The sequence below is a fragment of the Condylura cristata genome, unplaced genomic scaffold (assembly GCF_000260355.1).
Source record: "Condylura cristata isolate star-nosed mole 26May11 unplaced genomic scaffold, ConCri1.0 scaffold00015, whole genome shotgun sequence".
Taxonomy (NCBI): domain Eukaryota; kingdom Metazoa; phylum Chordata; class Mammalia; order Eulipotyphla; family Talpidae; genus Condylura; species Condylura cristata.
The window spans coordinates 5,327,005-5,353,564 of NW_004567116.1; the positions used below are offsets into that span (position 1 = coordinate 5,327,005).

Genomic DNA, 26,560 nt, shown 5'->3' on the forward strand with positions numbered 1-26,560 from the left:
TTCAGTTAACATGTGGCACACAAGTCCCTCATATTACAAGTGTCTGAAAATATAATTATGATGTTTAGAAAGTATTTTTTTTCATATGGATGCCATATAATTTCACTCTTGATGGTTCTTTTAGTTATGTGTGTGCGTAGATAGTGTGAAGCTAAAAGTGAAGAGAAGGATGGTCTAGAAGAAATAGCAGCGAGCAAAAACACTGATTTAAAGAGAACATCTGCACCCCCAAGTCTATTGCTGCTTTATTTACAATTGGAAAGACATGGAAACAGCCCAAATGCCCAAAAATGGATGACTGGCTTAAAAAGACGTGGTACATATACACAATAGAATATTACTCAGCAACCAAAATAAATAAATAAATAAACACATGGATGGAGCTGGAAAAGATCATGCTTAGTGAAATAAGCCAGAAAGAAAAGGAAAAATACCAGATGGTTTCACTCATAGCAGGAGCATAAAAGATCAGGCGAAGAAAAGAATAATAATAATGAACAGCTATATACCACAGACATTTTGTGGGGGTGGAGTGGGGAATGGGATCAAAAACAGTGGGGGGAGGGAAATGCACTCGACTATGGTGATGGCACATGAGTGATATAGTGATGGGAAACCCACGGGGATGACAGCTGAGATGGAAAAGGCACAAAGTGATGTAAAAGTAAACTTTTATATTATTTAAAAAAGAAAGAGAAATGGCAGTGGGTTTTAGAGATACTGGAACTCCTAGGCAATCTTCTCAACACCTTGCTCACCTTCTCATCGCAGAGGAGAGGACTCAGCAGGGTCTGTGAAAGGGAAACCAAGAGTCAGAGACCCTGAGCGTGTCTCCAAAGCAGCGTGGCTTTTCTGATTCTGTTGAACTAGCCCTGTAAGAGTTGGAGAAGTGTGTGGCAACAGATTGACCAGAAGCACTTAATTCAACTCCCATTTATCTAACTCTAGGATCATTCTACTGAGAGGTAAATTTGTAACTAACTAATTTGTACATTAACCGGGACACCCAGTGCAGAGTGGACTTAGCCAAGCACAAACAGGACCCTGGTTCATAACTTCACCCTGTTTGAGTTTAAGTAAACTCCTTGAAGCATACTGAGATGTGCGTAGATGACTATAAATATCTCCAGGTTTATAAAACACCATCAAGTTGTTCATAGTAAACAGAGCAGCTCAGACTGTAAAGCTAGGTAACTGGTCTCATTGTTTCTTAAAACAGTTGTCAGTTGCATCAGTGACAGTGGGAACAACCCAGTTCCTTGAAACCTTCTTTCCAGGTGATGCTGTAGCAATACCTGTGGATTGAGTAGGACTTGTTTAGCTTTGGTCTGCATCTGGCCCATGTATGTTCTGGAGACTTCATAAAGATGACCTCAGAACTTCATTAATTCCCCTGGATACCAATTAGGGAGCTAAGCCACACCCTCATTGTCCCAAGGAATTAACAGAGCTGGGCCTCAGTGAACCCTAGGCCTAGACCAATGGTCTTGGGAATACTGTTCTAGACCTTGGGTTCCACTGGGCCCAGCATTAGCACACAAAAGGGAATTCATGGAATCGTAGTCCTCTGATGAAGTGAAAAATGAATTGCTTAGAGGAATAAGGACCACCTCCTTTTCTATGCTTCCATGCTCAATACACACACCTAACAAAGAATGAAAACCTAAACAGGTATCAACATATGAACTGCACACACACACACACACACACACACACACGGAGGCCGTGAAAATGTGTACACATTTACGCCTGTTCCTTGAAGTTAATGTGGATTTTCTTCTAGCGTGAACCTGTCTGTCTCTCTGAACGGGATCCCTGCCAGAGTGGGGGCCTGACCTGGACACAGAGGTGGAAGCCGATGTGGATGAACCTCCGTGTGACACATGGAAACCTCTCCAGGTGGCTTCCGCCCTGCCCAGAAGGATGCGTCACTACAACACCCCATGGGACGCTTGTCTAAAATGTTTACTCCTCTCTCCTATGTGAACAACGGTTACGCTTGGGTGAATGGGAAGCCCCGGCCTCCACCTGGTGTACGGTTAGCTGAGATGGTGGAGGTGGGTGTCTCAGTAAGGGGGTGTACCATTCTCTCTGGCATTTGAATAAACAGAAGCTGGTATGGAAATGCATGCAGAGAGCATTCTGGGAAAATTTCAGATATCAGATCTAAGAGAGTTAACAGAGAGCAACATCAAAGGCTTCTGCTAAAGTCAGAAAGCTTCCTTGGAGGGAGGCACATGGTCACGCTTTTGCTGAGAGTCCTCACAGGGTTGCAGAGTGACCCCGCCCAGGGATGGGGCAGCGGGTACTTAGTGTTGTCAGCTGTTCAGGAGACAGAGCTGTGTTTGCAAGTCTAGTACAATTTGATTTTTTCCAAGACCTGATAGACCATAGTATTCCAGTCAGTTCTCATTTCCCTCTTTTGCAATAAGATTAGTCTAAAGAGGAACTGGTGACATTAGGAGAACTGCTGAAATTTCTTTTTCAGCAACTGCATGCTTTCCCATCTGTTCAGTCGGCACCAAGCTCACTGGCCACTGCTTGGGGCTGGCGTGTGACTGCGGCTGTCTAACCATGAATAGTTTCGGGGGCACCTCTGTCTTCTGCATACTAGCAGCCTGGGCTTTCACGGACCCATCGCTGGGGCAGGATGATGCTGGATTTCAAAAATGCAAGGATGCCTTGAAAGTCCCTGTTCTGGAAGTCTTACCTGGAGGAGGCTGGGATAACCTGCGGAATGTGGACATGGGTCCCGTGATGAACTTGACTTACACCAACTGCAGGACCACGGAGGATGGACAGTACATCATCCCTGATGAAATCTTCACTACTCCCCAGAAACAGAGCAATCTGGAGATGAACTCAGAAATCCTGGATTCCTGGGTGAATTACCAGAGCAGCACCTCCGCTTCCATCAACTTGGAGCTCTCTCTTTATTCCAAAGTCAATGGCAAGTTCTCCGTGGAGTTCCAGAGGATGAAGACTCTCCAAGTGAAGAACCAAGCCATTATGACCCGGGTTCAGGTAAGAAACCTGATCTACACGGCCAAAATCAACCCCACTTCGGGGCTGAACTGGAGGTTTAAGAAGGAGCTCATGAGTATCTCCGACCGTCTGGAGAACAACCAGACCCGGATGGCCACCTACTTGGCAGAGCTTCTGGTCCTCAATTATGGCACCCACGTGGTCACCAGTGTGGACGCGGGGGCTGCCCTCATCCAGGAGGACTACATCAGGAGCTCCTTCCTGCAGGACAGCCAGAGCAGCCACCGTGCCATATCCTCGTCCGCGGGAGTGACCTTCCAAAACATCATCAACTCCAAGTTGGAGGAGAAGTCAGCTTTCCAGGATGCCTTCACCAAGAACTACCTCTCCAACCGCACCAACTCCAGGGTGCAAAGCCTGGGAGGGGTTCCCTTCTACCCAGGCATCACGCTCAAGGCCTGGCAGGAGGGCATCAAAAACCACCTGGTGGCCATGGACCGCATCGGGCTGCCGCTGCATTTCTTCATTAACCCCGACCTGCTGCCCACCCTGCCCGGCCCCCTGGTGAAGAAGCTGTCCAAGACGGTGGAAGGCGCCGTGAGACGCTACTACGCCTTCAACACCTACCCCGGCTGCACGGATGTCAATTCGCCCAACTTCAATTTTGAGGCCAATACCGATGATGGCTCTTGCGAGGGGAAGATGACCAACTTCTCCTTTGGGGGGGTTTATCAGGAATGCACCCAGTTCTCAGGGAGCGACGTGGTTCAGCTCTGCCAAACCTTGGAGCAGAAGAACCCGCTCACTGGCGCCTTCTCCTGCCCCTCGGGCTATGCACCTGTGCGTCTGCTGTCGCAGACCCAGGAGATGGGCTACAACCACCTCGAGTGTCAGCGCAAGTGCACCCTCCGCATCTTCTGCAAGACCGTGTGTGAGGACGTGTTCCGGGTGGCCAAGGCTGAATTCAGGGCTTTCTGGTGCGTGGCCACCAGCCAAGTGCCGGAACACTCTGGGCTCCTTTTTGGGGGCCTCTTTAGCGAGAAGAGCATAAACCCTCTGACAAATTCCCAGTCGTGTCCAGCTGGCTATATTCCTCTGAGACTCTTCGAAAGCCTCAAGGTATGTGTCTCCCAGGACTATGAGCTGGGGAATAGATTTTCGGTCCCGTTCGGTGGATTCTTTAGCTGTACTGTTGGGAACCCCCTGGTGGACCCTGCCACAGGCAAAGATTTAGGGGCCCCTTCTCTAAAAAAGTGCCCCGGGGGCTTCAGCCAGCACCTCGCCCTCATCAGCGATGGCTGCCAGGTGTTGTACTGCGTCAAGGCGGGGCTCTTCACTGGGGCGGCCCTGCCCCCCGCCAGGCTTCCGCCTTACACCCGGCCGCCCCTCATGAGCCAGGCCGCCACCAACACGGTCATAGTCACGGACCCCGAGACCGCCAGCTCCTGGATCAAAGATGCCCAGACCCACCAGTGGAAGCTGGGGGAGCCGCAGGAGCTGCGCCGGACCTTGACCGTGATCCATGAGGGCGCGGGCGGCCTGTCGACTGGAGCAGCAGTCGGCGTCACCGTGGGGGTCATAACGGCCCTGGCATCGGTCACCCTGCTGGTCATCTACAGGATCCAGAAGTACAAGAAAAGGGGCTACCAGACCATCCAGGATGACAGGCAGAGTCTGGCTCCGGGAGCTGCCACCCATGGAGACGGTGCTGATCAAGGGCAAGACCCGTGTCCAGCCTGAATCTCCCAGCCTCTCTGTCCATCTGCAGCCAGAGCTTCTAGCACAGCTTTAATGTCTCTCTCCACTCTGCCTTCTTAGGGACTGAAATTGCATGTATAACAAAAATCAGGTACAACTTAGTGACTTGCTTAGGTCTCTGGGACAGGAAATTAAGAAAGCTTCCTGGGGATTTTAAGGAACACTCATCCTCTGCACTGAAATTAAATAAGGTATCTTTTCTCCATGCACCTCTCTAGTGACATTCTTCTAAGTGTTGGCATTGGGACTGGCGGGATATGCATTTAAGCCAGGGCTGGTGTCTGTTTCTGATGCAAGAGCTGGAAGAAGTTCTGCCTTTTAAATGTTGCCTTCCCACTGTTTTGATGTTGAAAACAAATTATATCTGCACTCTGCTCCTAGAAGGGAGCAGAGCTCCCAGGAGAGACAGGAAGTCCTGGGGGCCACTCTGAGGCCCCGTGTTGCTGAGTTGTGTTCTCTGACATCATCTGAGCAGAGATGCTCAAAGTCACCATATTCAACTTCCCCACCACCAAGCCTTATTTAGAACAGACCACTCTTGAACTTCACACCCATAAAGTTTTCAGAAATTATTTTCACTTATATGTATGTGTTTTTTAGGAGCTCAAAAGAAGGGATGGTTTTGAAGTATGAGTAAACGAAGAAAGATTCTGGTGCTCAGGGGAAATTGGAATTTTTCCCCACAGCCAAGTACAGTTGACCCTTGATTAACAAGGAACTTAGGGGCACCACCCTCCACCCCCGTTGAAAACCTGAGGATGACTTTTGATTCCCCCAAGCTCAAGGATAGCCATCCTTTGGTATCCCCAGAGATTGATTTCAGGATCCCCACCCTAAAATCTGTGGGTGCTCAAGTGCCTCTTAGTGGGTCCTTTGTCCCCAGGGATTCAACCACTCCCAGGAATTGCAGAACCTCAGAGTAGAAAAATACCTGTTTGTAGCTGGACCTGCGCAGGTCGAACCATGTGGTTGAAGGGTCAGCTGGACCTTGCTGACCCATTAGTTTCCATTAGTTCATCACAAATGGGACACAAGAAGGACTTGGGCAACACACATTATAATTTCCTGCTGTTTGTCACCCAAGAACAACCCCTTCCTCTTCCATGAGTGGAACTTACCTTCCTGTCCCCCCACCAAACACACACACACACATACACTATTCCAGCATTTTTCTAGGACTGAAAGACAAAGGAAAAAGCAATAAGTCAAAATAAGTCCACACCTAAGTATTACTTCCTCCCTGAAACCAAAATGGAGTCGAAAACAGCGATTAGAGACCTGCTTTTATTTTTTCCAGCAGACAGGCAACTGGCATGTTCAAATCCGTATTTTTAAAGGAAGTGAGAAAGTCATCAACACATTTGGTGACATTTCTACTTCCTGTCCAAGCTGATGTCCCTGGAGTCCTTCGTGGGGTCCCCCAACATTTGGGGGTTAGTGCATTTTTATATCAGGCTCAGATAATTATTATCAGTACGAATCTGCTAATGTTCCGCCTTATTGTCTGTAAAAGTTATCTATTTCTTCACCAAATCAAAAAACTCGAGTGATTTATCTTCTCTAAAGGTTCATGTTCACAAGCTTAGGCTTACAATAGGTTTTTTGAGAAGCTTGGAGTGTTCCAGCCTTTGAGAAAATTAAAACTAGGGAGCCAGTCTTTCTCCCACTGAGAGTTGAATCACAGAAGTTGAGTCGCTTCTCTGTTTGCCCAGATAGGGACCCTGATTTCAACCACCATGCCACTAACACCGCCTCTGACGCAGGAAAATATTCTCCTCCACTTCTGGGTGTTTGGTGGGTGTGTTTCAGCCAACCTAACCACTTTTCTGCAAATAATGATTTTGCCATGAATTTTTTTGAAGATTTCTCAGTCAGAAAGACAAAGAATTGTTGAGGTCCCTGGACTTCCAATGTATTAACTACCCAGTGAAATAAAAAGTTCTTATGTTGTCTTATCTTTCTCCTAACACACTTGCACATACATAGGCATTAATATGGATAGTTAAGGAACAATCTGACTGACGGTTTAGCCATAGGAAATCAAGAATATGAGGGTTTGTCTGCATCCTCCATTCCTCACTGGTGAGTCGGGTAGGGGGGTAGGGGTGGGAGGGCTGCGGAGACTAACCTGGTTTCCAGAAACCCCAGCCCGTGACCTATGAATAAGAGAGATACTTTGGGGTGACAAAAGTGGATCAGCATTTGCATTTTATTTTTCTATTCTTATTAATATTGGGATTAATTCATATTGGGGTTAAGTAGTATTGGATTAATTAGGATTAAACACTTATTTGAAAAACAACAGCCTGCAAGATACTGAAACGCACACAATGTTGTGATCAGGTGGTAGGAACTTGGAGGAGCAAACATTTGCAATTTTTAAGAGGGTCTTTCCCCTATGAGTTGATTTTTCTTATTTCACCTGTCATGTGGTCAGTTTCTTTCTTTCTTTCTTTTTTAAGACTTATTTATTCATACAGAACTGGGGTACAGGCCAGAGGCTCAGCGGCGGTGAGAGGCTTCACCAGAGACAGAGTGGGGGGCAGAACAGGCAGATCGACGAAGTACACTGCTGAGGGGAGCAGCGGGGGGTCAGCAGAGGTCTGCCGCGCCATGTGGTCACCTCCGGGGCAGGCGGGAATCGAACTCATGCGGAAGTGGCTTTCGCTTCTCAGTGCTGTGCTTTAACCCGCTGCGCCACCAGGGAGGGCCATGTGGTCTGTTTCTTAGAGGAACAAAATGTCCTCTTTAGTCCCTTGGTCAATGTGGGTGGAAAAGAAATGAAAAAAAAAATGAAACTACCCCCCCCCCTCCAGTGGGGCGGTTTGTGCTTGATAACCCCAAATACCTCACAGGCAGGTGCCCCTCTACAAAAACAGGCCATCCGCAGGGTGTGGGTGTTCATTTGCCATTTATTGTTCTGCACGCACACCTCCTGGGCACCAGGTGGCGATATCCTCTCAGAGCGGCTCCGGGTTCCTGGGCTCCGCGGTTACAGAGAGGGTTTCCTCAGCACCTCACCCCTGCCTCCCACAACACTGCCCATCCCCTCTCCAGCGCCGGCGGACAGGAAAGGGGACATGGTCCTTCTTGCGCTGCGTGAGCCTCCCCGCCCCTCACGCGCAGAACAATGCTGACCAGGACGCGCACTTTTGACTATAAAACCACAGAGAAGTCCAAGTTTTACAAAATTGGGGTGGGGTGGGGGAATGGAGACACGAAGGCACACACAACCACAAACACACAATTAACCTTTTAAAGGATGAGCATCTGACAGGGTTTGTCTCCAATCCCATCTGTCATCCCTGGAGACTCAGGGAGAGAGGAGGCTGCTGGTGCCAAGACAGTGAGGGAGAGGCCCGGGCCAGGGACACAGCCGGGCTTCTGGTGGACAGACGTGGCTGAGGCTCCTGCGGGCGGGGGTCTCGCCAACCGAGACTGCACCTTTCCAGGTTGCACTAGACAAGGGACAAAGGAACCCTCCCTTCCCCCAAGCGCACCTGGCACAGTGTTAGGAAATTGAGGATCCCTTCTGCACAGAACACCCCCTAACAAGAGCAGCCCAAGGACGAGGCTCACCGTACCGAGCATCCTCAAAGAGGAAGGGGGGGGTGGACACAGACACAACTGACATCTTGTGGGAGAGGCTTGAGGACACCAAGATGGCGCCCGGGTGGTGGAGCCCAGCCCACTGCCTGCCCGTATGTTGTCCAGTCCTCTCCTGTCCCTCTCCCCACCCTTGTCCTGCCTGATGCAGGAAAACCAGCCTGTGCCCGTTGCCCACTGCCAGTTGTCAAGGCTCATCCTCTGCCTGTCCCTACTGCCAACTGCAGCGCATCTTTCCCCAGTCTCAATCCATTTGCTCCTCCCTGCGGTGAGGAGACCAGAGGCTGGGTCTTGACACCAGGCCTTAATGAGACGCTCCAGGGGATTCTGGTGGCCTGGCAAAGGGCATGGGCATTGACAAACACTGCAGGGAGGGATGAGCTCCCACTGGGTCCAAGGCTGTCCTCCCGGGGGGGGGGGGTGGTCATCCCCAGGGCGCGGCAGTCCTCCCCAGGGCGCAGTGAAGCAGGCCCTAGCTCCTGGCCTGCTGGTGAGATAAAATGGCTGCCTGCTGATAGGAGACACTAGAATTAAGATGGCCGGAGAAGTCCTCCCATCAGAGCTCCCTCTGCTGAGCCAGTTAGCCACCTCTAGCCATTTGGGAAGCGAGGAGAGGCTCAGCGCCCTCACTAGGTGAGGAGAGAACGCACAGGGCGCACCCACGCTCCCCACGGGAGACCCACCGGGCACACGGACATCAAAATGGCTGCCGGCCTCGGGCTCCCGAGCCGGCACTCAGGAAGGTGTGGTCCTTCTCACTTAAGTACCATCTTTGAAGGTTCTTTAGTTCAATTTTTCTAACATCAAAAACCTTCCAAATATTATGATATATATACACATATATATATGCATATATATACGCCAAACCCCCAAAACATGAGGTATATAAATTCAAATTAGTATCCAGGGGAACTTCCCCCAAACACACAGTTCAAAGAACCCACTTTCCAAGGGGGAGGTGGGCTTCCCCTTCTTGACCCCCCTTCTCTCCTCCCTGACCCCCAATTAACCGCCTAAGGGGAGAAGAAGGCAAGAAAAATGTTGGGAGGGGATGGGCTGGGTCCTGGAACACTACCCAGGGGCAGGTGGGACAAGGTGGTCCCCAGCCAGTTAGGAGGGAGCTGGAGGGGTCCTGGACCCCGAGGTCAATGTACCCAGAGGGGTTGCGCCCAGCACCATCCTGGGCTCTGATTAGCACATTTGCATGGAGACAGATTGAAGCCCTCACAGAAAACAGGCTGGCCGGGGGTTGACTCAGATCCAGCCTGGAAGCTGTAACAGGGGCCAGTCAGCCTTCAGCTTACACATCTCCCCAGGCACAGTTCCATCTCCATCAGGGTCCAGTTTACCACAGGATGAACTGGCCAAGGGTAAGGAAGCCGAAGGTCACAGCCTGTCTCGCGGACCCCATCAACACTGGGGTTTGTCATCTTGCAAAAGAGGGGCAGGCACATGATGGGTCTCCCCACCAGCCTGGCCCCATGGAGTGCGCGTGCACACACACACAGACACACAGACACACAGACACACAGACACAGGTAGCACAGAGCCCCAGGGCCCCACTCACAGTGACTGATGAGACTCGTGGAATCTTTGAGCTGGTCTGGGGTGCATTGGGGAGGCTAAGGGCTCCTCTCCCTGAGGACAGTTCAGATGCTAAGTGGGATGCAGGCTCTGGTCTGATCAGAGGAGTGGGGCCTGAGGGAGGCCGCCCCAAGAGGCACCCCAGAGCCCACCCACCCGCACAGGAGAACCAGACGCCTCTTTGGCCAGGTCAGGGGTGAGGGGTGGGGCAGAGGCCAAGGGCTATTTCGAGAGCTGGATCTGCCCCCAGGGACCCCAGCTTTGCCGGCCCTCCGGGCAAGAAGTGCTTCCTTGCTGTATCCCCGACATCAATATGTGATGTCACAGCAGTTGAGCGGTTCACCCCTTTGCCCCCCAACCTTGCACAGTGAGAGCTCCTCACCTCCAGCAGAGGAGAGAATAGCAGGAACTCTGCTCTCAAAGCAGAGTAGAAGCAGCAAGAAGCAGCTGAGGCTGCAAACCTCAGGCTTCACAAGGCCAGGGATGGGGTGCCCGAGCACTGCCCATACCCCAAATGTGCTGACCGTGCCCTCTCCTTAGAGGGCTGGGGGTTCTTGCCTACCCAGCACTGAAAGCTCCATGGGGGCAGACTGCGGAGCACCCTCATTCCGCCCCTCTGTGTCGGATGAGGCTTATGAGTGATGTCACCTTCCTCAGTCTGAGTGACGTCATCTTCTTCAGTCTGGCTCCCTTGCGGTGGGAGCAGGGCAGAGACAGGACAGGAGGGGAGAGGAGGGAGTCAGGAGCATGGGCCCGCTGCCACCTCGACTCTGCCCACTTCCTATCCTGTGGTCCCCACGGTCCCTCCCACCAGTCACCCCTCCGGCTCAGTCCTTCTCCTGGACGGTGCTGTCCTCAGAGATGCCCTGGGCAGCCAGCTCAGCCAGCACATTATCCAGGTAGTTGGCATCGGGGTAGCCGTGGCCAGTGAGATTAGAGCCAAACTCCGTCTTGTGGTGGACCTCGTTCCAGATGACGGTGTCCGACTCGCCCGTGGTGCTGGAGGTACCGATGGCAAAGATGAGGCGGCGGTCCCAGGCCACAAGCAGCAGCTTCAGAACCTGGGAGACCAGAGGCAGACACGCGTGCCAGTGAGCGACTGTTCCCTGGGGAGGGTGTGCCCTCCCGGGTCAGGATGCCCTGAAGCGAAACCATGACCAGGAAGAGGCCGGGAGCCATAAGCTGAGTGCTGGCTCGGTCACTGACTCGCTGTGTGACCTCAGACAAGTGAATTCACCTCTCTGGGCTTTCCTGAATCATAAATGGCAGTGGTAGTCTGCCTTGGCGGGCTGTGAGCATTCCATGGACACTGAAAAGCCCTTTCCTAGGGTGCCTGGCTCTGCAGTCGTGAGCCAGCAAGGACACGAGGGCTGCCCTTGATTAGATTGGGCCGGGAGCCCCGGCCTGGTGCCTGAGCGCTCTTGAGGCTGAGTCCTCCTCCACCACCTGAGTCTGGTGCTGCTCTCCCACACAGCGCCTCTCATCTACCCCCTGGTGGGCTGTCACCCGCCCACAGGATGAGCTGGTGAGGAACTGCTCTGTTCTACGGGTAAGGCCCAGGGAGTGTTGGGTCTGCAGAACGTTCTAGTGCAGCTAAGACTTGGTTATGTTGGCTGAACAAAGCAAATGCCTAGCATGCTGTTCCAGGCCTCAGCCAGAACCCAGGGACTGGTGCTGTTGGCTCAGAGTAGACGCCTGTCAGCGTGGCTGGGCCTGAGGTGGGGAGCACGCAGTGACCGTGCACACCACAGTCCGGCTTCCAGCGCCTGTGTGTGACGGCTCAGCACCGGGGTGGCCGGGTGGGGGGCAATGTACTTGGATGAGACGGGCCCCAGGGGGTCTGGTGGCCCCTTTCCTGCTGATGAGGGAAAAGGACCTGTCCTGCTCAAACAGCCACCGCGCAGGGGTCTGCCTGGGGTCTGCCTGGGCCATGCCCGAGGTTGCGTCCTCTGGGATTAAGTGGGAATCAGCACAGGGAGGCTGCGTGAGAGCCGAATATCAGAGGCCAGGGAGGTGAGTTCCATCAGAGCGGGATGTGTGGGCACAGAAGCCAGTGCAGGGCGGGGCTGGGACTGCCAGGCTCTCCACCCCGCCCACCACACTCACTTTTCGCCCTTTCTCACTGTCGGGAAGGTAACAGTGTCGGGGGAAGCCACGGGCGCTGAAACTCTTCCCGGGATTAGGGTGTTCTGGGCCCTGAAAGAAGAAGGGGAAAATATAACAAAGTAACAAAGGTTATTTCTCAGAATATTTCTGGAGAGGGGACAGGCAGATGGACTGAAAAACACTGCTGAGGGGAGCCGTGGGGAGACAGGAGAGGTCTGCCGCGCCATGTGGGTCACCTCCTTCAGCCCCACTCATCTGGCGGGGGGAAAGAAACTGAAATAGAATGCAGTACAAAACCAGACTTCTCAACCAGGCTCCAGAATGGGCCCAGTGGCATCTTTGACAAACTCACGATTAAAAATGCGTTTAATTTTTTGGGCCCTCCCTGGTGGCGCAGCGGGTCAAAGCACAGCACTAAGAAGCTAAAGCTGCTTCTGCATGAGTTCGATCCCCGCCTGCCCCGGAGGTGACCACATGCTGCAGCAGACCTCTCCTGGCCCGCCCGCTGCTCCCCTCAGCAGTGGACTTTGTCAGTCGGCCTGTTCTGCTCCCCATTCTGTCTCTGGTGAAGCCTCTCATTGTCCCTGCACCTCTGGCCTGTGCCCCAGTTCTGTATGAATAAATAAATAAATCTTTTAAAAAATGCATTTAATTTTTCAGTAGCAGGGTTCGAGGTCATTTACGACTCTGTGAGCCAGGCCAGGCGAGTGGGGGCTGAAGGAGGCGGGTGTGTCTGTCCTCTTGGAGATGCAGGACTCCGCCACTCTGAATTCACATCACGGAGAATCATTCCACGCTGATAACACTCTCAAGGCCACAATTATTTCCCAGCCAGGCCTGGCTGGAGGGCGAGCCGGCTGCAGCTCTGCCTGTTCTTCGAGCCAGCCTGGCCCTGGCCCAGCGGGCTGTGGCTGTCAGCACGACTTCTGAGCTGGGCAGTCACGACTCTGCAGGCCCAGCTCAGAGCTCCCCCAGGGGATCGCTCTCTGCAGTGAGGGCAGAGCTCAACAGTCTGACTCCTCAGGAAGCACAAGCTTGCTTGCAGGACTGAGAAACAGCCTTGAAAACCCGACCTTCACACCAAATTAAGCTCCTCTTGTGGTCCTTCCACACTTCTGCTTTTTCTCCCCTATAACTCAGCTGTGCCCTAGAAAACACCCCCCCCCATTTCTTTGTCTTTCCTGGCCCTTTACCCAGGGCCCTACTCAGGATGTGTGTGCATCTCCCAGACAGGTGATCAAAGCCCCCTTCCTGACCTGGCTGGCAGGGCTCCGTGGTGACGGGGCCCAGGAATCGGGCCCCTCGGGACTGTGCCGGATACCAGAATATCTACAGGTAGGATCGAGTCGCCCACCCTGATGAGACCCCTGCACCCCACAGGCTGGGGTCCCAGGAGCACAGAGGAAGCTGTGCAGGCTTACAACAAGCTCCCAAGGGCAGGTGCACATCCAAAGTCCCCAGCTAGAAAGGGGTCAGCCAGGAACAGGACGCTGCCCCTTCAGACCGTGGAGGGCTGTGTCCTTGGCTACAGCTTCCCGCGGCTTTGACCATGGTGCCCTCATTTCCGCCCGTGAGACAGGTCCATCTTTCCCTGACCGGCTGGTAAATCCCTCCAAGAAAACCTTATTGTTTTATCCCGTTCACTTACAGGCTATCACCACCACTCTGCTTCCCACGTCTGGAAGTACCTTGTTCGTTGACTTATTTTATTGTCTATTCTTGTCCCACCAGAATGGGAGTCCTGGGAGCCACGGACTCTGCCCTTCGTGCTCACTTGTGTCTAGAGCACTTGGCACACCTCCAGCTCATAATCCACACTCAGATATGTTTGTTAACTTAGAGACTAAATAGAACAGGCAAGGAGGAGGGGAACGGAGGGTGAAATAATAAATATTTGCTAAATAAATGAATCCAATTAACACCCTAGAACATTTTAAAAAAAGCTTCCTGTGTGAAGGCAGGGACACATTTGTATTTCCTGCCAGGAATGGTATTCGGTCTGTTTCTCAGGACTGTGTTTCAAAGAATCTAAAGAGAAAAGAAATGCCCACAAAAATCCCAGCCAAGGAATATCTATCACATAACAAATGCTAATACCATTTGACCAAGAAATCCCACTGGTAGCAAATAATTCTACACACTCACATGCATACAAGGTTATTCATGACAGCATTATTACTGCAGCAAAAGACTGGAAACAATCCACATGCCTGTCAAAGGGGGTCAGCTGAACATAAAGGACGGTCCGTTTATACAGTGGATTACTGGGCCAACTTAAGAAAGACGAGGAAGTGCTTTCTGCACTGAAGGAACGATCCACAGATGATATTGTCGATTGAAAAATGCCGGGTACAGGGCCATGTGTGTCTGATGGGCCCCTCTTTGTGTAAAAACGGGAGGGGTGCATGCGGTCTTTGTTCCCGGGCTACAAAGAAGCCTGGAGGGTCCTTGAGAAGCAGGCTTTGGGCTGTGGGCTGGGGTGGCCAGGGAGGGAAGGAGACTTTTCAGAGGAGGATGTTTTCTTAGTTTGGGTGGCAGTGACGACCTTTCATTGACTGGGTGGCTTTCTGTCACCAGAAATTTATTTCTGCCAGCTCTGGAGACTGGAAGTCCAAGATCCAGGGAGATTCAGGGCCAGGTGGGGGTGACCAGGTCCTGCGTTTGGTTTCACAGGTTCGTGTCTGGACAGGAACTGCTGATTCAAGATGAATCAGTCTTGAGTCTCACCCAGATCTGACTTGCATTTGGCTTCTCTTCAGGTGTGTTTCCATAGTTCTCCCACCACCACAGCACCTGTGACCCCTCTCTGAATAGTTCCTGCCTCTGTTCTGATCCCTTTCCCTCCTTCTTCCCTGCTGTAAGTCTTAGATCTGTGGTCGACCTGCAAATTTTGTCTTTTTCCTGACCCTTGTTCAATTTCTCTATATTCCACATTCTGCGTATGTTTATATACGCACACACATATAGATGAACATATATGAAGCCATCTGATATTTCTCTTTTTCCTTCTGACTTATTTCACTTACACATTCCCTTCCAGCTCCATCCATATTGCTGCAGATGGCATGAGTTCATCTCTTTTGATCACTGAGTAGTGTTCCATTATATCTATAGACCCCATTTTTCTGAATCATTTTTTGGGGACATTCAGGTTGTTTCAATGTCTTGGCTATTACAAATAGCGCTGCAATAAACACAGCGCGCATGTTTCCTTTGGGGTTAGACAGGACTTTAGACTTAGACTTTAAAGTTGATGCTAAAACGAGTCAAGACTTTGAGAACTGGGGCCTCTTTGGTGGCACAGGGGTTAAGTCTCAGCACAAAGAAGCTACTAGCAGCCACTGAGGCCTGAGCTTCACACACACCCCACCCCCAAACCCCCCGGGAGGTGACCCACAAGGAGCAGCAGACCTCTCCTGTCTCCCCGCTGCTCCCCTCAGCAGTGTATTTCAGTCTGCCCGCCTGATCTGGTCCCCATCTGTCTCTGGTGAATCCTCTCACACCCACTGCACCTGTGGCCTGTACCCCAGTTCCTGTATGCATAAATAAGTGAAATCAACCTTTTTTAAAGAAAGACTTTGGGGACTACTGGGGTGAAATGAATGTATTTTGCATGCAAAACGCACGTAGGTGGTGGGCGGTGTCCAGGGGAAATGCTATAGATTAAAATCTAGTGTCCTTGCAAAGTTACCATTTTAATACCTAAAGAATGATGCTCACTTATGTCAGATAAGAACCCCGGAACCCTGACACCACTTCTACCTTATGAGGACTCAACAAGAAGACACCTGTGAACTAAGCCCTGTCCTGACCGGGACTCTGCCAGCACCTTGATCGTGGGTTTTTATTCTAGAAACCTGAACAGGCTAAGAAAAGCACACTTCCTGCAAACATTTACACTTCAAAGAGCAAACATCACCAGCTCAGTGAGGACTCACCTGAATGCCAGGAGGGATGCTGTAGATGATGCGGATGGTCTTGCAGTCGGGGTGGCCGGGCAGGGAGTGAGGGATGAGGTGGTACTCCATCTTCCCCGGGGGCTGGGTGCCTGTCTTCACCCCATAAATGGTCTTACAGGTCGGACACTGCAAGCTGCCATCCTGAGGGGACACAGTCAGACTGGGACACAGCTGTGGTAAAGCCCTCCCCACCCAACCCCAAAGACACTAGAAATAAAGGGCCGGGGTGGGGGTGGCGGGGAAATGCACCCACATGAGCAGCAGACCTCGGCTCTCACGCCACTTCCCAGCGATCTCGGTCAGTTCTGCTTTCCCCAAAGTAATAAGTGGCAAATCCCACAAACAGCCCCATGCTCCACGCTAAGGGAGACGCTTCCGTGGGAAGGAGACGGCCGCCCAGGCGGGAGTGTAGGCAGGGAATCGCTTACCCACTGGAACAGTGCATTCAAGCACTAGACAGAGAGTGGCAAGTGCCCCACCACGAGTATCAGAATCGCCTGGAAGCTTCTGGAAACTAAAGGTGCCAAGACCTCTCACTGAACCGGACCTGGCAGTTACTGAGCACCGGGCGTGGGACTGTCATGCTGCATAACCTGGCTGGGCTCGACTCCCACTGGCAGCTACCCGCTGTGTGACCTGCACAAATTAGTTAACCTCTCTGGGTCTCAGTTTCCTTAAGGCACAAGGGTTCACTGGGTTGCTGGCCGGATGCAAGGGGGTAATCCAGAGGGGTGTACTGAAATGCTTCTGCAGGCCTGGCCTTACCCAGCAGCCACGGGCCTCATCGCCTCCTCCGGACTGCCCAGGGGCCCCCCGACCCCCAGGGGCCCCAGCCCTCCCGCTCCTCCCGCACCAGGCCTGGGATGCAGGCGGGCCCCTGGCCACGGACCTTGTTGCCATTGTTGTACATGGCCACCAGGCAGTAGATGTGGTAGACGTGGCCGCAGCGGCACAGCTTCCCCACCAGGTCGGGCCTGATGGTCGGCTGGGGGCCCTTGTAGCCCGATGGGAAGGTGAGGCGCTCCATGCAGATGGTGCAGTCCTGCGGGGTGGGAGGGGAGGGGTCAGCAGGGGTCAGCCCAAACACAGGGCCTGGGGGAGCGCAGGGCTGGGGGCCACGAGCCCTCCACAGCAGGGCGCTGGCCTTTGAGAACCGAAATACACTTTCAACTTGTTTTATGTAAATTTCTGAACTGGTCCCTGGTGGTGACCGTGTAAAGTGGCACAGTGGACACAACAGGGGTCCCCTGCAGAGCTGGCACCCCCATGTTCTCCCGGGGTGTCCGGTGGTCCAGGGGAAATGAGGACTCGCTGATAGAACAAGGAGTTACCTTCCAAAGGTGCCCTTGGGAGCGCCCGCTGCTGATACTTAAGCAAACTGACAAGGGGCTCGCCACACTGGCACTCTGCATCCCGGGGTTGGATGCGGCTTTGCTGGGGGTGCTGCCCTGAGCAGTGTCCAGCAGCAGCCCCGCCTCTCCCCTCGGGGTCCCTGGTGGCTCCCTCCCCGGGGCCTCCAGATCATGCACCACCACCTCTGGCTGAGAACCACGAATGCACACCACACCCAGTGTGGCATCAGCCCTGTGGCTGAGGACACTGGACTTCCTGAGCTCAGACTGTTCTGGAAGGTACTTTAGGCTCAGCTCGTGTTAGCTGAAAGGGGAGCTGGGAGAGCTCTGCTTGCAGCTGCGGCAATGGGGGTGAACTTGGAGCGGGGACACCAGAGCTGACCAGCTCTGTACCGCCCGGCCTTGGAGGGCAGCGCCTGGCATGCCTGGCGGGCGGAGGACCGCAGAGGAAATGCTGTGGGCGATGGAATCGGGCCGTCTGCCCTGCACTCACCTCGTCGGGGGGATGCCTGACTTTCAGCAGATACTTCTTCAGCACTTCCTCTGGGGTTTTACCTGCGGGGACAGAATGAGCAGAGGGTCACCAAGACAGAGAAGGGGTGGGCAGCACCGGCCAGCTGGGTGCGTCCGCGAGGGGGCTGGTAGCCAGGGCAGGACAGGGCAGGAGCTCATCCTGCAAGGGAGTCCATGGGGCAGGGTGGGGGAGGAGGTGTGAGGACAGAGGGACAGGCTCACCTTTGCTCCCCGCCTGCCCCCCAACATCCTCCTGCCGATTTTCAACAAACCCACGTTTGACTGGTTGAGGGGGTTTCTCTTCCACAGAACCTAAGAGGGGGGACCTGCCTGGAGGCCTCTTGCAGGGTAGGCTGCAGGAGCCAAGCCCTCTGGAAACTGGTCCATAGAACACGGGGGGTCAGGCTCACCGCCTGCATGGGTGCAGGCAAAGTGCGGCCTCAGCCTAGAAGGTGTCAGCATGATGTTTTTGGGGGACACCCAGGAAGGGATGGCTACAGCTGTGGCTGGTGCCGTCACCAGCAGCAGGGAGAGGGGGCGCCTGGCAGGTGTCGATGACGCCAGAGATGCTTCAAGGACGGGACCGGCGGAGGCAGCCCAGGCTGCAGGCAGAGGGAGGATGAGAGGGCCTTACAAGGACACCCCAAAGGAAAAAGGCGCCTCGCTGAGGTGCTTAGCTCCCGAGCTCCTTCTCCTCACCTATAAAAGGGGGTGAGCAAGAGAGCCTCACAGGCTTGCCTTGACCATGAAGGAGCCAAGGAGGCTGTCACACTCTGCCAGTTGCAGTCACGGGTGAGAGTGTCACATCTCGCCCTTTCCTGTCAGACCGCAAGAGAGGCCCTGAGTTCATTTCAGCCAAGAGCTCGTGATGACTAGATAATAGGGCAGGGGTTTGAGGAAGCCACCCCCAACCTGGGAGGCTCGTGATGACTAGAAAATAGGGCAGGGGTTTGAGGAAGCCACCCCCAACCTGGGAGGCTCGTGATGACTAGAAAATAGGGCAGGGGTTTGAGGAAGCCACCCCCAACCTCCCCACTGTCCCGTGTCTCTTAAGAGAACTGAGCTCCTATTTACTGAAAACCTATTGCCAGAGCACGGCGCATGTGAGCCAACTGCTACATCACAAGTCTGCAAGGTGGGGGCTTTGGGATGACGCCCCGACACTTAACAGCCAATCCCACTGAAGCACGCTGGGGATGCCCCGTCGTTTTCTTGCTGTGATAAAGGAGAGAGGCAAGAAAGGCAGCAGACCGCAGACTCGAGCTGCACCCGTCTTGTGAGTGCCAGAGGGCGGGGCCCTGGTGCTGGCTTGTGGGCCTGGGCGGGGAGGGGGGGCTCCGGCTGGACAGTCCAAGTGCCCAGGGGGCCTGAGGGCTCCGAAGGCCACAGCAGCGGCTCTGGGGGACGCATTTCGGGGCAAGCCCGCTGGTCCTGGGCCCCGATGGTGAGGTTTAACCCCATTGGAACGATGAGACCACGGAGCAGCACGCAGCAGGCTGGGTTCTGCATCCAGGCTGCCTTGGTCCTAACCCCAAGGTGATCTTCACCTCTGACTCACTGAATTCACCCCACTTTGTATGTGTTTATTTGTATGTTTTTGCACAACATGTTGTACTTCTGAAGGCGCCTCCTTCACACCCAATCAACATCCTCTAGCAGAATCCACCGGCAAAGGCAGATGGAAAGAGTGGAGCGAAGCCCCGTGTGGCCTGGGCAGGGTGGCTGGGGCCAGGCCCCAGACTCCCGGCACCCCACAAGGTAAGGGGTGGATACCTTTCTTGGCTTGTTTCTTGGTGGTCTTGCGGCTTGTGTTGGAGACCCCTGGAATGGATTTTATTTCGCTCTTGCTGACTGGGGGTGGGTGCAGGACCAGCTTCGGGGGCCTGGTGAGACACACGGGCAGCCCTGCCGCGCTCATGAGGATCCCAGTGATCCCTGCGGGGAGGGCAGAGAGTGCACCAGAGAGTCAGCACCCCATGCCCTGGGCTCCTCCCTTCCCTTTCCCTGTACTCCTCCTTCCCAGCGGAGTCCTCTCCACTCGTGGGATGTCCACGAATGGACCCTGGACATTGCCCAGAATTGTCTTTATTCTGTATTTTTATCGGTGTGCTCTGCTTTCAGCACTCAATGTTCCCTATGTCCTTCCTACCCAACTCCTGCAGTCCCCCTAACTGACGTGGCGTTCTGGTCACCTTGAAAGCCCACTCCCGAGTGGCCCCTGTACACAAGCACAGTGCAGGGCTCCCTTACCCGCCAAGGCTGGGTTGACGGGACTGGACCCGTTGAGGTTCTTCACCGGCACGGTGGGGACCCTGTGGAAACACAGAGCAGGTACATTATATGCTGGTCGATGGGACAAAGTGAGCCAGAGTCAGGACACCCACACGCACCCACTCAGGGGCTCCCCTTCCTCGCAGAAACTACTTATCCTTCCTAAAGACTCAGCGAATTCTTTTTTTTTTTTTTTTTAAGATTTATTTATTTGTGCATACAGAACTGGGGTACAGGCCGGAGGCTCAGGGGTGGTGAGAGGCTTCACCAGAGACAGAGCGGGGAACAGAACAGGCAGATCGACGAAGTACACTGCTGAGGGGAGCAGTGGGCGGGTCAGAAGAGGTCTGCCACACCATGTGGTCACCTCTGGGGCAGGCGGGAATTGAACTCATGCAGAAGCAGCTTTAGATTCTCAGTGCTGTGTTTTAACCCGCTGCGCCACCAGGGAGGGCCAGACTCAGCGAATTCTTAGCACTGCAGTCAGGGTGACACAGCAAACCCATGTGACATGGTTGTTAGGGGGAAAGGATGTCCTGAATGAAGTCTGCAGATACAGGTTTTGTGGACTCCACCCCTACTCCAGTCACCGAAACTACAACTCCCAGCAATACCAAAGGGAAGATTGCAAGGACCCAAGGGCAGAGCTAAGCAGCCCTTTTGGGATTCTGGGGGGATATACAGAGGAGCCATGTAGAGCTGAGGGTGACTCTCTCTCTCTCCCTCGGCCTTGTGGCTGGTCGCTCGGCTCTTGACCAGCTTTCACTGTGCTATCGGGGTTCCAAGTTAGCAGAACTGGTAGGATGCTCTAGTTAATGTGTATGTGTGTGTGTGTGTGTGTCTCTCTCTCTCTTTCCCTGGGTTGTTCCTTTACTTTTCCTTTGTAAATAAACCCATCATTGACCCTTTTTGTGTTTGCCTGCAGTACAATTGAATCTTATATGCGTGGGTGAGGACCCACAGACAGGCAACCCAGTTCCCCTGGGGGTGCTCTGTAACAGTGGGACTCCCCCACTCAACCTAGGCACACAAATTGGCTCCTCAGTTCATTCAAAGTCCTCCCAAGGTCAAGACAGCCCTGCACAGTCTGCCACACTCTCACCCATCTGCCTCATATCGCCCACCTCTCTCTTCTGCTCTAGCTCTCCCTCCTAGAGAGAGCAATGCCAGGTGCATTCTGCCTCAGAGCCTTTGCATATGCTGTTCCTTCTGCCTGGAATGCTCTTCCACCGGACAGTTGCGTACTCCCTCCTACACCGCCTTCAGCCACGACTCAGATCTTATCTTCTCAGTGAGTTTACAGAGACCATGGTGTTGACGGTCTCCTCTACCATCCCATCCCAAGCCTCCTGATCCTGCTCTTTATTTTTTCTTCTTTTTGACCTGATGGAATGTGTCATCTTTTATAGAAAGGTGGTGCTTAGACTTTGCCCTCCAGAACTGAACCTTTAGAAAGGCAAATATCTTTGTTTCGTTCAGAGCCTGTAATAGGCAATCAACCAGGATTGGTTGAAGGAATGAAAAAAAGGCAAGTTCGAACCTAAAGGTATGGCAGAGTCACCTAAGGCTCTGGTTAACAGACGGAGCCCCAAGCCCAAACCAGAACCTCCACCTGACCACCCAAAGTTCTGCCTTTGCAAGCTTCTGCAGTGAGGAGGCAGATGTGGCCAGTCTCTACTTGGAAACATTGCTCTCAACAGCTGTCACTTCTCCTTCTTCCTGAGAAATATAAATACCGGGCAAAGCCTCCTCCCCTTTCTGTCCTTCTCCTCAGCAACCTAAGCCAGGCTGGGAAGGAGAAGACACAGCTGCCTAGGAAAGGCCAGGCCTCCCACGGAGCCAGCCAGAAAAATCTGGGGAGCCACGTGGCTGGGTCTTGCTCCATTCCCTGCCCCCAGGCTTCACAGCTGGGCTGGGGTGGCAGAGTGGGCTGGACGGAATGTGAACTGGGTCACAGATGACACCAGGTGCCTGGAGGCCTGGGAATGGAGAGGGGAAGTTTGCTTGTAATCTTGTTGATTGCTTATCTGTGCATTCAGAGGGTGGTCCCTGAGCCCTACTTTGTGCACGGAGCTCGGGGAGGGGCTGAGGACCCAGCGCGAGCAGGACCGCCCGTCGGCCTGGGTTATTCCCTACCATATGGGGGGATCCCCTGGCTCAGACATGCTCTACTGCTCACCAGAGATACACAGTGGGATCCTTCAGCCACATGGGGAGGGATGCTTACAACTAACCCCATTTTAATAGGCAGGGGAGCAAGGCCCAGAAAGGTAAACAAACTTGATGAAGACACCGTAAAGGATCTGAACCCAGAAAAACTGGCTCCAGAGCCCAGTGGATTAACCATCGTGGGAGGGGTGTGCTCTTGGGTCTATGCAATCCTGGATCACCCTGCACTACAGACAGAACAGGAGCTGGGTGGGGTGAGGGGTGAGCCCCCACTTCAGGGCTGGGAGGGGAGCCTTGGGTCTCTGGACCCCACATGCCCTTTGGAGTGGGGAGGCTGGGTTATGCTGAGTCCGTGGCCCCCCTCCCTGGGATGACGTCCCGGGGGCACCGGGGTTGTGAGAAGAATGTGGAAACAACAGATGTGGGAGTATTTGTGTCTCAACAACTTCTTTTCCTCAGAAACTGTCCCCAGGATAAATCAAACCTGGACAAGGGGAGGGGAAAGCCGGAAAACAAAACAAGAGAAAGTCAGCCAAGAAGAGCAGCACAGAGACAAAGCCTGGAGATTTACACAGGGGACATTTGGACACGGTGACATACTATAAGAGGAGGTGGGGGAGAAAGGTCAACGGGTGGGGGAAATATTTTTTCAAAGAATGGGACTCGGACCTGACCCTGCACGCTGGCCGGGCCCACTGGGTCCGACCCACCAGACCCACCAGTCCTGCCCAGTAACTCCTCACAAACTCCATCAACTTTTCTAAGCCCCCAGTTCCTTATCTGTAGGACCGTGAGGGTTTGGGATAAGAAGATGCCAGGGAGTCTTCCGGACGACTTCCCAGCCCCACACCTAGGACCGGGACTCCCCATTCTAGCAGATTCTCCAGTGAGGGCTGGACCTTCCCCAGGGTGTCCTTCCTCAGGTGAGGAGGCCAGGGGACGCCGCCTCTGGCAGTTCCCCGGCTCCCCACCAGGGGGCAGCGCGCCCCCTGGGGCCCGCATCTTCTCTACCACCCCCTGTCTACCGCAGCTTCATCTCCAAGGCCCCCACTCCTGCTGATAAGTAACTACGATCTGGGTGACAAAAGCTACCTTTGTTCTCACAAACTGGACTGGCAGGTTTCCACACCCATTCTAGTTAACCAGGAAACAGCCCAGGGCCCCAGAGCGCCCCATCCCCTTGGGCTGCCTCTGGGGGCAAGGTCAAGGAGGGGGGCCCTGTCTGCCTCTCATGCACCCTGGACTAGTCAGGTGCCCTGGACTAGTCAGGTGGTGGGAGACGTGTGTCCTGCACCTGCTGCACCCGGAAGGGCTTGCACCAGGCTGGGGCCGGCAGAGGGGTTTGGAGAGGGGGCTGTTTTTTTGGCTAGCAATCCAGAAGGGTGTGGTGCAAGGGACCTTGCCTTCCAGCAAGCCCCACAGGGCCTGACTCTGCCCCTTGGGGAGGCCTACCTTGGGAGAGCAGCACTTCACCCACCCAGTCTGAAAACTGGGCTTCCCTAAATCTCTGTCCCAGGGGGCCCAGGGAGGGTTTTGGGTCTGGGTAGAATGCTTTGCAGATAACCCAGCCCAGGGCAAATGTGGGTGATTGTTTACATTTTGTCTCCCAACTGTAAGAGGAAGTTGGGCTGCATACAGCCCTTTCCTGATGTATTATTCCAGTGTTCTCGTTCCTCAGGGCTGTGCAGTGCGCCCTCTGAATGCCAGGCTGGGCAGTACCTGGGCACCCCTCCCCCGCCCCCACCACTGCCAGCTGAAATGGAGCCCACGGAGAAGGCAGGCCCCGGCCGCACCCTGTGGGTCCTGACCCTCCTCTGGGGCCCAGGAAGCCTGGCTCAGCCAAAGCTGTCCACCATCAGGAGACCCTGGCTCCCACTCTGTGGGCCGCCCCAGTTTACGGAAGGGGCAAGTTTTCGTTTCTGTCCCGACAACATGAAACTAAGCAAAAAGGAAGTGTTGCAAGGTGACGGGCCTGGGGGACGGTGGGAGAACAGATACCAGGGTGAGGAGCTGAGTTTTTCTTGGAGCTTGGATGGGCCCAGGGATCTCTGCACAAACAAAGGTCCTCTCTCTGAGGCAACCTCAGCCTGGCTGAAGACAGAGAAGGCTCCGTCCAGGAGGAGGGGCCAGTGGGGCCCCTCCAGCCCTCCAAGGCCCTGCCCCCTCTCCTCTCTTAAAAAGCCCCCTGCTCGTGTCTCTGAATAATTCACAGAACGCTTTGTTTCCCCCCCCAGACCCTTCCCTTCATCCCACCCTCCCCGAGCTTCCTTTTTTCCGTGGGAAAGTTACGGGGAGAGGTCATGGGCAGAGAGAGGAGGGGGCCAGGCCATTCGTGACAGAAGGTCGATGGGGTGTCAGACAAAGGGAATAAGCATGCTAATTAAGTGGGCAAGAAAGGCTGGAGGAGAAGATGGTAGAGGGGGTGAGGGAGGTGCCAGAGGTGAAAAGGAACGGCCTGGAGGATTGAGAGAGGTGGTGGGGGGGTGGGGCTTGTCAGGAAAAAAAAACAGGGCAGGGAAGAAACCAGCCTGATCTAGAGCCCTTTTGAAACTGCAGGCCCAGTTGAGCCCAGACCTCCCCAGGTCTACAGGCAGCAGGTGATGCTGAGGGGATGAAGGGGTACCACGCCCTCACCGAGATGGAAAGTGATCTGGGGTCCCCCATGACTATGGCAAAGGGGTCACTCGGCACTGGTCCTGGGCGTCACAAATGAGGCTGGGTGTTAGATTCTGCTCAGTTTGGACTTCAACAGCTTCCCAGGGCCTACTCACTGGCTGCCTGGTGATCATGATGACAATGGCAATGGCAATAATAGACGCAGCTGATCATGACTGAATTCATAGCATGTCCCAGGCATTGTGCTAAATTAACACTGAATACCTCCTTTAATTCTCATGACCAGAACGGTATGAGCCAGGTGCCGCTCCTGGCCCCAGAGAGGCGAGCCAGCCTCCACATTCCCAGCAGGGGCTGGGGTCCCCGCCCAGGCAGTCTGCACTCTGTGCCCAGTCCACGCGGCCAGCACCGCTGGAGCCCAGCAGCTGCCCTGACAGCAAGCTTTGGGGCCCCGCCCAGATGCCCCAGTTGGGAAGTTCCATGAAATCCTGTGATCTGACTAAACCTTCCACTCTGTAGCCTTGTGGTCCTTCTTGGGGGCTCCTTCTGAGCTCCGTGACCACACCTGTAGTCCAGGTAAGGTGCTGGGAGAGCACAGGTGGATGCCTGGTGTGACTGCGCATGGTGAACCCCCTTAGTGGGTTTTCAGGGGCCAGCAAGGGCAGCACAGTAACCCTCGCTTCACAGCTCAGTGGCAGAGGCAGGAGGTGGGGGCGCTCGATGGGGCAAACCCCCACTCTGCAGCCCACCCCCTCCCCCAGCAGACTGAGTTTCATGCTCGGACGTCCAGCCTGACTGAACCATTCTGACCGCCTGGAACTCTGGGACTGTAGGGAGAGCCAGGGTGACCTGGAGGAGGGAGGACGGCTCAGGCACCACGTGGAGCCGCGTCTCACTGCTATGAACAGGAAAAGTGTTGGCAACAGAACAGGCAGCAGCCCCGGGGTGTCAAGGTGCGAGATGATGCTCGAAAGTGTGGGTACTCCCAGGGAGAGGAGCTGGGAGGAGCTCTCATTTGGTGCTTACTGGGTGCCAGGTGCTGTGGTCTGCTTGGGAGGGGGGTGGGGGGAGCTGGGCGCTGGAGACTTAAGCCCCAGTCTCACGCATAACCAGCCACCACCCCGGAGCAGGTGAACCTGTCGTTTCTCATGGGTAAAGTGGGGTCCACATTCCTCCTTCACAGAGGTGTGGTGGGCACTGAATCAGGTGATAGAAGCCCCCTCACTAGAGCAGAGAATAGAACGTAGTGGCCACCCAGGGCTTGCTGCCTCTTGCTCTTCCTACAGGGCCACCCTAACCTTCAGTCTCCCGCCAGGTTCAGAGCAGGCTGGGCTGTCTCCGTTAGGGGGCCTGCCCTGGTCACATGACTAGTCCCAAGCACATCCTCAACCAGAGTCCACCTCAGGCCCAGGCCACGCCCACCGTCACCCACCACACCCTGGTGCCGTCCCCTCCGCTAGTGGTCAGAACCAGAGTGCAGGCCCCGCAGGCACCCCCTGCCCCCCACCCCCAGCGAGGGCACGGAGGCTCAGAGCCCGCGGGGTAGGTACGTACCCGGAGGCGATCAGCACCCGGGACTGGGCGATGGCCAGTCGCTGCAGGTTGCTCCGACTTAAGGTGGCCAGGGCCACCCTGCCCGTC

General features: G+C 54.3%; 2 protein-coding genes across 2 annotated transcripts in view; one reads left to right on the forward strand and one right to left on the reverse strand.

Annotated features, from left to right (window-relative positions):
- The first annotated feature begins 2,558 nt into the window (after positions 1 to 2,558).
- Positions 2,559 to 4,911, forward strand: MPEG1 (macrophage expressed 1). Its single transcript, XM_004683428.2, has one exon. The coding sequence runs from the start codon at positions 2,575 to 2,577 to the stop codon at positions 4,723 to 4,725; it is 2,151 nt and encodes a 716-aa protein (XP_004683485.1). The 5' UTR covers positions 2,559 to 2,574; the 3' UTR covers positions 4,726 to 4,911.
- A 2,697-nt stretch (positions 4,912 to 7,608) lies between these two features.
- DTX4 (deltex 4, E3 ubiquitin ligase) overlaps positions 7,609 to 26,560 on the reverse strand; it is a 27,296-nt gene continuing 8,344 nt past the window's right edge. The window contains exons 3-10 of the mRNA XM_012725164.1: positions 26,474 to 26,553; positions 20,114 to 20,175; positions 19,637 to 19,798; positions 17,844 to 17,905; positions 16,888 to 17,040; positions 15,978 to 16,139; positions 12,040 to 12,129; positions 7,609 to 10,994 (exon numbers count right to left, since the gene is read on the reverse strand). Coding sequence (XP_012580618.1) covers positions 10,761 to 10,994; positions 12,040 to 12,129; positions 15,978 to 16,139; positions 16,888 to 17,040; positions 17,844 to 17,905; positions 19,637 to 19,798; positions 20,114 to 20,175; positions 26,474 to 26,553 — 1,005 coding nt within the window. The 3' untranslated portion in view covers positions 7,609 to 10,760. The remainder of the gene's footprint in view (positions 10,995 to 12,039; positions 12,130 to 15,977; positions 16,140 to 16,887; positions 17,041 to 17,843; positions 17,906 to 19,636; positions 19,799 to 20,113; positions 20,176 to 26,473; positions 26,554 to 26,560) is intronic.

Coding starts and splice junctions, on each gene's coding strand:
- MPEG1 (XM_004683428.2), top strand. CDS start 2,575: ATGAATAGTTTCGGGGGCACCTCTGTCTTCTGCATACTAGCAGCCTGG.